We start from the raw sequence: 10,315 nt of genomic DNA, 5'->3' as shown, positions 1-10,315 counted from the left end.
ATATATATATATATATATATTATTCTCATTGTTAAAAATAGCAAACAAACAAAACTTGTGGAACAAGTGGAATCTTCCACCCTGTTCAGAGGGGGAATATCTTGGGGTAAAAGTACCGTGTGAAAACTACGAGACACCTGTAAAATGTGTATTTTAACTAAAATACAATGAAATGAAATGAAATACAATGAAAATGGAATCACACTGCAATGCTTTTTTTTCTAAAGGATTTTGCATGATAATAAACACGTGGGCGTCAGCAGTGGGCGTGGTCGTCCACCTGTTTGCCTTATCCGTGTGCTGTCAGTTTCACCTGGCGCCGTCACTCACCTGCAGTTGTGTATCGAGAGCAGCGGTTCGAGCTGCGCCTAGCGCAGGAGTTGGTCTTCATTTTTATTTTTTCAACCTTAAAACCGGAATGGTTATGGTTACACTTCCTATTCGATAATAGTTCTAGAGTAATATATATTTCTGTCATTTTCATAGTTATACAAGATGAGAGGAAGGTACAAAAGAAAAGGCCTGAAAGAAAGCGAGAGACCAACAGCTACCGCCGCCGGGCTGTGTGCTCCACCAGGGGAAACCGCGGCGGCTTTGGCCGAGCCAGACATACCTGTTCCCGTTGTGACTGTCCAGGATGTAGGCGGTAATGGAAAAGGTAGGATAACCTGTTCTTGCAACAACTCTACCACTGGCAGTGTTAGTGCGTGTGTGCCTGTGAGTGTTGGCCTAGATAAGCTAGTGTTAGCTGGCGTTATGTTATTCACAGTTAGAAGAGCTGTGCTCCGTTTAAACAGCAAGTTAAAAAAAAACAGGTTCCAGTTTGTCTCTGGCACAATACACTACAGGTTCCAGTTTGTCTCTGGCACAATACACTACAGGTTCCAGTTTGTCTCTGGCACAATACACTACAGGTTCCAGTTTGTCTCTGGCACAATACACTACAGCCTCCAGAGTAACAGAATGGTTTATCCGCATCAAAAAACTGACCCCTTTATTTATTAAGGTAACATTTATGCAGGGCTATTGTGTTGTGTTATATTAGTTTGACCACTTACTGAGAGAAGAAACTTTTATGTCACTATTTTTGGTAACAGACAGCACATGTACTGTATCTGCAGATACAAGCAGAGGATGAAAACTTTTTTTCCCTCCTTTTTTGCTTTGTAAGCTTTTGCCATTAACATTATGCTGTTGACTTTTACATTTATGCAAACATCTAACTGTACAAATCCTTATAGTACTACACCCAGAACAGATCTACTGAATGTTTGAGTATGTTCACAATAATCTATGTTAACAATTCAAACAGAGCCAAAGAGACAAAGTAGTATAAAAGTAGAATAACTGCCCTTATGACAGTAAGGTAACTTTCTGTCATCTTAATGCTGTCATCTTAGACTCTCTTAGACTCCTACTATATGATATCATTGCATTTATGCATTGGGAACAAATGTTATTCATCAGACATGTGTCCAAGTGTTGTGGTTAGGTTTTGTGATTAGGATTCATCATCCTTTTTTTTGTTTTTTTTCCAGGTCCCACATATGGCTGTGAGAAGGTCTACCTTGGAGTACGTGTCAAAATGCCAGTAAGGGATCTGCTGAGAAACATCCGTTTAGCCCAAGGCTGGGAACCTCAAAATTTTCAGGTAATGCTAGTAATAATAGTTGGAGCTTCACAAAACACTAGCATTGCGGTAACCATCTGAATTTGAAAAATGAATAATGTGGTAGAAGTCAGAATAAGTTTCATCAGCTGACAGGCCTCTGTTATACAAAATGTGAAGTCCAACGATCTGGTTGTGTTTGGCGTAAGTGGTATGTGAATGATTTGTGGCATTAAACGACAATGACGTAACAATGAGTAATGACATTTCTTTTTTGATTCAGTAAGAGTAAGTAAGAAGCATTACATAACACATTAAACAGAAATGATTTCAGCATTACTGAGTCATTTCAGATCCATCAAATCTGGCAGAATGTGGGGAATAATTTGCTTGATGTTGGCACTTCAGTAACCATTTGAATTTTAAAAACTATTTTGTCTTTATATTTTTGAGGATTGCCAGATTCAATCATGCAGCTTTTAATTCTGAACAATACTTAAAACTGAAATTGCTTTTCTTTCACCTGATCACCTTGATGCTTGTGTTTTGGTGTAACTAGGGATTGGTCTGACTATAACAGCAAGCAGCCTTTACTGCTTGAATTAGATATAAACCCACCCAGGCTGGCCTTACTATGTTGCAATTTTATGTTTGGTTGTTTGAAAAGGATATTTGACTGATGATGTGATGTAACTGTTGTTTTTTGTTTGTTTTGTTTTTGCATCGCACTAATGTGCTAATGCAGAAGACAAGGAGCAAAACAGTGAAAGGTCAGTAAAAACAATGAAAAAAACAATAAAGTGCAGGAATTCTGTACAGAACTCTGAGACTTAAACTTGACTTCCACTTTCACAGGAGACAAGAAACGAGTCAAAACTCGCACGGGATGCCGCACTACCATGGTGAGTGTAAGAAAACACAGCTCCTCCCAGAAGGTTCTGCGAGCTTTAGTTAAACAGCAGGTTTATGGGAAGCTGTAAATCACATGTCAGTTTTGAGGACTAGTTCAAATAACTCTGCATACCTTGACTGTCTTGGTTTTCAGAGAAAACACCCCACAAAAAGCCTGGAGGAGCTGGCTATTATTGTTGAGGTGCTGGAGGAGGATCTCAGGACCAGCAACATGTACCACTTGCCTTCTCAAAGTCTGTCCTCTGATCCTCCAGTGTCCCCTGAGCAGCCTCCATCTGGTAATCCATGGCTGCCAGATCCACATTCATATAGCTACTCCTTAAAATATAAAAATAGGACACCAATAGGTGTGTTAACAGCAACTACTGGCATCGCTTCTTACATGCCATATCTTCTCACCAAGGTACAGGGTACAACAGTGATGAGTCTGATGAAATGATCCCCAGCCCCCAGTCCTACCTGAGCTACTCACCAGGCACAGCAGAGTACCACCAGGACCTGTGTCCTCCTGGCTTCATGCACACCAGCATTCAGCAATCCATCACTACAGAAATGGGAAGAGAGAGTGGAATCAGGGAGGAGTGGTTTGAGCCTCAGAACCACAACGGGAACCTGAACAGTTCTGCTTTCTTCTGGGCCCAGCTGCAGAAAGAGGAGAGCCAGCTAAGGGACATCTCTGATGCAGTACTGTTGGCCACTGATGGGCATGGCAGAATGTAGGTTTGGGGCATGTATTAGTTGAAGTTTTGCAGTATAACTACCTAATAAAGAGGAATTTGTTTCAGGAATGTTAGGGAGTTGTGTAGTATATGTGAAAAAGCTATATGAGGTCTGATAAATGCCGTCAGGTGATGTTACTTGAGCCAGATATACCATTTTTATATAAGTGTGTTGAAATGTGCTTTTTCTTTAAATCTCTCTTCTTTACAATGAACAGGTTCAGTGTCTCAGGTCTATGAGAGGCCTATTAAAGTGCTAATGGGAGGAAGTTCAAAAACTAGGCTTGAATACAACGAGTGCATTATTAATGATATCAGTAATATCTGGCTGTCCTACTGTCACAAGTCCAAATGTTTGCTCTGAAAAATGGCCATTATGGCTGTCACACTCTCTGTTTACTGTACTGTTAAGAAACTCATTAAACATATAAGCCCAGTTAAGACCTGCCATCCTCTTGCCAGATTGTATGACACTTGTAGGGTGATTTGAACCTTTCCTTGGTTTGGTTTGTTTTCTTCTGTCTGAAAATGGTGGCTTGTGCTTGTCCCTCCAGAGCTCTCCATAATGTGGCATGTTCAGGAAAAAGGGCACTGGGCTTTGCCATAGCTAAAAGGATGGCTGCACTCAACACCCTGGACCTTAAAGACTGTGATGGAATGGTACAGAACACTTTCAATTTTCATTTCTACTTCTTGCAAATCAGCCTGTCCATTCATTAGTGTTTTTCAGTGACTATATATATTTATGGCCACCCTGCTGTATACCTTTATACCACAATGCAAATCTGTCTCTATTGTGCCTCACTTTTATATAGGGCAGTGTTGGCCATCCCTGGTCTACAGTATATAATGACATTCTGTGGTTTGCAACTCATTATTATAGGACATTCTGAACATTCAATATTTTAATGCTCATCCGACCTGTAAAAGTTATATTTGAGGTGAATATATTTAGGCTTGTTCATATCAGTAACTATTCAGTAACCAATTAGTGTGAAACATGCAAAGGTCTCATGTTTGAAGCTGTATGATTATTGGAAAATATGTAGTTTAATGTTAATTGGCCTTCTGTTCCCAGACTGCCCTCCTCCATGCAGCAAAGCACAACCACCACCTCATGGTTGCAGATCTGATTTATTTGGGAGCCAATGTCAATGAGAGGAACAATTTGGGAAAGTCCTGCCTCCACCTCAGCGCTGAGAAAGGTTACATCCAAGTCCTGGAGGTTAGAGCCTTGTTTTCCTCTCTACTGCTCATAATGTGCTTGATGCAAGGTTTCTGTTGTTTGTTGTCATTTGTGGCGCATGGTATTTTAAGAACTAGTGTTCAGATTTGTGCAAAACAGGAGCGAGTGTTGCACCTCATCTGTGTTCCAAGATTTTTCAAACGACACTAACAAGTCACAGATGACAAAATTTAGAACGTTCACCTGTGTGCCATATTTGAAAAAATAACCTTCACGTGGTGAAGACAATAATTTCATTTGGGAATACCTATGAACTGTCAGAAATGCCTTTCTGCACCTCAAAGATCAGGTGCAGCAAGCACACTCACAGAGTGCCATCCCCATGCCATCCCCTGTTTTTCCAAGCATGTTTACACCACAGGAAGATGAAAAAATCTCAACTTTTCAAAATGCAGCGAGCACACGCACCACAGGTCATGTGACAAGAACCAACCAATCAGCTTCACCCTTTCCGTAGGCGGCAGAGTGATAATTCCAGTATGGGGGTACCCAGAGCTTTATATTTGTCAAACTCGTTTTACTTTGACACCAACAGGAGAAACTATGCCTGGAGACAATAAGCGTAGAGCTTGTGATAACTGGTTTGCTTTGCAACTCTAGGTGCATAGTATCATGTATTAATTATATTATATTATTTATTAGTAATAGATTTATCCTCACTGAAAATAAGAGTAGGACACTTTATAAATTTGCCCTCAAGTCCTTCTTAAGTACTACTCGGAGGTTTTAGTCCTGAGGTAAGCTTTGGTGTCATTTCTAGGAGTCTTTACATTTAACAAGCAACATGGCACAGTTTTTCACAAGATAATTGGATATGGTTGTGTTTGAGCCAGACTGACAGGTTCTACAGGTACATGTATATGGGCAATGATTTTTCTCAGTGTTTTAGTTAGTCACTAGTCTGTAAAAGGTCCAGATGAAAAACAAACTTTATTTAGTTATTTAATGACAAATGCACATTTTGTCATTTAGTGTCATAGTTTGGTTAATTAAATATGGTGTGAGTCAAAAATATTTCCCTAGTGTCATGTGTTAAGTGATGACCTTGGTTCATGCCTGTATGATGGACGACTCATACTATGTGAATGGCAGAGAACAAACGGGATCAGTGTTACATGTTGTACCTTGTACACTGTAGTGTTAAACCAAGTAAGAACATGGGTAGCCCTTTAGATTCTGACAAATTATGGGATAGCTAGTTGATCAGTTTATCAAAAAAAGTAATAATTAAGTTTAATTAGTTCCAACACTGTATTAGGTTCTACATGTTACTGTAAAGAACGTTTAAGTTAATCAAGCATGTGTGCTTTTGTTTGTAAACTGTACACAGTTGTCATTATTGTAGGAGATGGTGACATTGTTGGGACACATTGGACATATTTAGCACAGTTCACATTGTACTATACAGTTTGACTGTTCCACAGCGTGTATTCGTGTTCTATGACGTTCTAGGAAGTGTTTTTAAAGCACATAAGGGGAACCATTCTTTCTTACCTTAAACCAGTCTGTATGTTTTCTTTTAGGTTCTAAAACAAACAATGATGGATGGTGTCTATGTTGATGTTGAAGCCACTGATAAGTCTGGTATGTGCTGTGACCTTTCAGGTCTTTGATGCTCCAAAATTGACATGGACTTAAGTACTTAACAGTCAGAATAAAAGGTTGCATAAGTCCACTAATCCAGACTTTTGTATGTTCTCAGGAATGAGTGTCCTCCAATGTGCTTCAGTGGCTCTAAAGGCCACAGTATGTGAGCTGGAAAGCAGCAAATACCCCAGTCACAACAGACTCCACACCCTTCATCAAGAGCAGATGCTAGAGACCCTGGAGTGTCTGCTGCAGATGGGTAGCTACGTTCATATTATGGTATGTCAGGCTATAATACCTAAGAATTTGGCATCTTGTCATGTTTTCATGCAAAAAAGTGTGATAATGATCAGAAATCAGATCATTAAGTCTGTTTGGAAACTAGGAACTGAAAACTTACCAAGTGATATAAATCATGTTAGTGGTGTTAGCCATTGTGCAGGCATTGGTAGAGCTTGGCCATTGTTCAGCCCCTGCTTTCTTGCTTACATGGTAGAAAACCAAAATGCTGTCAAGATAGTTCAAAATCTGACCACTACTTGCCACCTCCTCCAGACCTTCGAAACTAGTAAAACAATTTAGAGTGAACATTGGGGTCAACAAAACAGGTCTTGATCCTATTGTAACTTCTTACATTAACATAAAGAAATACAACTACAATTTCTGATATTCACAATTGCAATTCATTTTTCAGTTTTATGACATAGATCGTCATGCTTTTAAATGACGAATATCATTCTAGGTGCATTGTATACCTCTATTGTTAAGTATGTTGTTATGCTATTGAAATGTCACACAGAAATTTGGGCCCGCAGTGGTTGCCAGGTTCTGCATAATGAATATAAGTAGACTGACAGGCTTTTTGAACAGCAACGCCATTTCAGTCAACTTTTGCTTTTGAAATGACTGATCTATTTTTAGATGTACCTGTCAGTAATAAACTAGATCTGCCTTTAGGGAGTGAAACAACTCTGGAACACTTTGTTCCAGAATGAAAAAACGTGGACTCTTAGACTCTTTGCCAGAGGATGAAACTGATGACTACAGGTTAACATTTCAATTTGTTCAAGACACCTCATGACAATTTACCTATGAAACTTAATGAATTCCTGTCAGTGTCAAATGTACTATGAGTTTAATGAATGATATAGAGCTCTGGCTTTAAGCATGTAAACATTTCCATGCAAGTGTTGGTATTAAGGCCAAAGCAAAGCAGAGCTAACATTTTGAGCACATCATAACTTAAGGTTGAGCCATGTAAACAACATAAGCTGGGCCTCATGAGATGAAACCACAACTTTACCTTACTTCTGGCACCTTCCTCAGGCCAAACTCAACCGTTGTTGCCATCAAACACACATTTTGGTAATTTGTTTTTATCAGTTCATCAAAATTCTTAATAGCATGTAAAGAGCATTTCAAACTGACTGAGCTACTAGTAAATGTTCCCAGAAACAATGGGACCAACAGGCTTATGTTGCACTGGCAATACATAAAAAAACTTACAAGGTTTAACAGATATTTATCAATAGACAGCATTTGATCACCACCTCATTTTTTCTTTTCTTTCTCAGGGTCATACAACCTAGAACAGGCTGCCACCCAGCTGCCTCCGCCTGGCAGGGCGTTTGGAAACCCGACAGTAATGTTCTGAGTTGGTTCAGGCTTGATATTTTTATGGAGAGACCATAATTAATGGGTTATTACCTCTCTAAAAATGAATTCAGGCCTGTAATATAAAGCATCTGATGTTTTGTGTCTGGTTAAAATGCCTGACTTGCAATCGGGTATTTGTGGTAACCTGCACAGAAATGTTAGGTGCCCATTAGCTGGTTTCTGTGAAACTTCCATTGTTTGTTACATTGGAGTAACAAGTTGTCCTCAGTGTGTCTGGAGATACAGTTGTAAAATCCCATTAGAGTATTTTAGAAATATAAAAAACTTTTGGCTTTTTCATGCAAATTTTAAGCATCCGGTAGGGCTCAAAAACCTGGCCCATAAATATGTTGTTTAGCATCTGTTATAGTACTTAGGTGTGTACAGTCTAGATATGTGAAAGACTTTCTTTTACTTTTACAAACTGGTCACCATCACTTCCAGACTTCAGGCCACTTGAAATTTGATTTGTAGCCAATTAGATTCAGAGCCATAAAATTAACACATGGGATCTGTTAAATACCTTTGTACTGAGGACATTACAAGTTTTAGTAAGTATTGTATGGTGATGGGGAATAAACAGTTTTGACTTCACATGACTTACCCCATTTAAAAATCCTTTCATGTGGAGAAGCTGTGTTTTTGTTTATGCATTGCCTCTTAGCTCATAGTCGTGTTTGTTTACAAATGTATTCCGTAGATAGTCAAATAGTCACCATGCAGAAATGCTTGTAAATGTATTAAAAGGCAAGTTGTATTTTAATACATACTACAACACTTGATTGTGCCTTAGATCATTTAAAACCATATCATCTGGTGTGATTGTTCACTCATGAATGTTTTTTTTTTGTTGTTGTTAAGCTATTATCACTTCTTACTTCATGTTTTCTCACAAGGTCTTAAGTTTTCAGTCAGTTTGTTTTCTAGTGGAGCACTGGTCAGTTTATTCTGTTATTTCTTAATCATCATTTGCGTGTTAAATTTCACTCAGACAAAGATGTTTAAGAAGTTATATCGTGACCTATTCTTTCTAGTCCACTATTGTTTCTGTGGGCACAGGGGCGGCGCAGTAATGTGGTAATTAGCACTATCGTCTCGCAGAAAGCAGGTTCTTGGTTCTAAACCAGTTTGAACCTAGAGCCTTCCTGTGTGGGTTTTCTCTGGATACTCTGGTTTTCTCCCACAGTCCAAAAACATGCAGTTTGTGGTTAGGTTAATTGGTGACTCTAAATTGCCCATAGGTGTTTGTCTCTTTGTAGCAGCTGTGGGATAGACTGGTGACCTATCCAGGGTGTACCCTGCTTCTCACACAATGTCAAATGGGATTGGCTCCAGTCCCTGTGGTATAGAAAATGAGTGGCACATAAAAGCTTAATGCAACTTATAAATAAATATAAAAAAACTTAACTTAAGTGTAAATATTTGTTATGCAGGGTGTTTTAAGTAGTTGGATAACAAAACCTTTAGTACTCTACTATCAACAAGGCTGTGTTTACATTTATATCAGTAATTAACAGGACAGGTTTTATCTACTTATTACAGAAACATTATGTAATGATGTACTTTGCATTTTAATGAGTTACATTGTCATTTACTTTTTCTTTTAGATTAATATATGGCTACTTGCTACTCAAAATGTGGGAGATTATAATGTAAGCAGATTTTTTTTTTTCCTCTGAAAGTATAACTGAGTCTATTTTGTATTTGAATGTACACAGATGGGTTGGGGATTATGGGTTCTGTTTGTATTAGAATATTATGTATTTTGAAAGCTGAAAATATGTCAAGAGTGTGTGTGTTACCCATAAGGAGTCATTGTCTGAGACAGTTTGGTGCTTAACCTATGTTCCTGATTTAACCTTCAGGTTGACTTATTGTATGTTGACTTATGTATTACAGTATAAGCAGTGAAATGTTGGATGAATTATGCGGAGCTGTTGCCCAGACAGAAAAGCTGTCATAGTTTCAACCTCAATTTTTTTCCAGAAATATATAACACTCATCAAATTGAGACATTAGATGACATAGAAGTGTCAAAAGTGTTTTGAAATTCATGATCATGTGTCTCTTGACCTTCAGATATCAATTGAAGGTCAGCCAGCTAGTCTAGCAATAGTTCACCGGATCAGTTCACCTCAACTAATCTAAAGTTTTTGATCTGCTCTTAAAAATGAAATTGCAGAGAAATGCAAACATCAATACTCATTGGTTACAGCTGCTTCAAGCAGCTCAGTGCAGTTTGTGTGTAGGTAATGATTCACATTGGTGGTTGGCAACAACTGTCATTCCTGTACCAATATGTGCATTTTCATCTTAATAAAGTTTTGGGTTCAGAAACCATTGTTTTTCAGGTAATTTCTATTGCAAATATCTGAAAAGTAACCCATAGAAAAACCTTTTTCTTGTTTACAATATGATTTTCGGTTTATAAGCATATTTTCTCTACTGCTATACAAGTCCAAGCAAACACTACTAAAATAGTTTCTCCCTGCTTTAATCACATACAACACTAAAGTTGCTAATCGAACAATGCTGTTTGGTGATATGAAGCAATTGTCTGTTTTTTATGGTGGAAACAGTTATATT

General features: G+C 38.4%; 1 protein-coding gene across 3 annotated transcripts; it reads left to right on the top strand.

Moving 5' to 3' along the window:
• Positions 1-331: 331 nt before the first annotated feature.
• LOC113134877 (NF-kappa-B inhibitor zeta) lies at positions 332-10,003 on the top strand. Of its 3 annotated transcripts, XM_026314447.1 has the most exons (12): positions 373-379; positions 487-658; positions 1,539-1,651; positions 2,355-2,379; positions 2,465-2,511; positions 2,655-2,799; positions 2,925-3,237; positions 3,795-3,900; positions 4,319-4,465; positions 6,010-6,070; positions 6,189-6,352; positions 7,648-10,003. In XM_026314447.1, the coding sequence occupies exons 2-12, from the start codon at positions 496-498 to the stop codon at positions 7,660-7,662; spliced, it is 1,299 nt and encodes a 432-aa protein (XP_026170232.1). In that variant the 5' UTR covers positions 373-379; positions 487-495; the 3' UTR covers positions 7,663-10,003. The 3 variants fall into 3 exon arrangements, with proteins under 3 accessions (XP_026170239.1, XP_026170223.1, XP_026170232.1); XM_026314454.1 differs by having other exon boundaries at positions 332-658; positions 2,931-3,237; XM_026314438.1 differs by having other exon boundaries at positions 332-658.
• The last annotated feature ends 312 nt before the right edge of the window (positions 10,004-10,315 follow it).

The sequence above is a fragment of the Mastacembelus armatus genome, chromosome 13 (assembly GCF_900324485.2).
Source record: "Mastacembelus armatus chromosome 13, fMasArm1.2, whole genome shotgun sequence".
Lineage (NCBI taxonomy): Eukaryota > Metazoa > Chordata > Actinopteri > Synbranchiformes > Mastacembelidae > Mastacembelus > Mastacembelus armatus.
The sequence above is the reverse complement of the archived record's forward strand: the minus strand, read 5'-3'. Positions and strand labels throughout refer to the sequence as shown.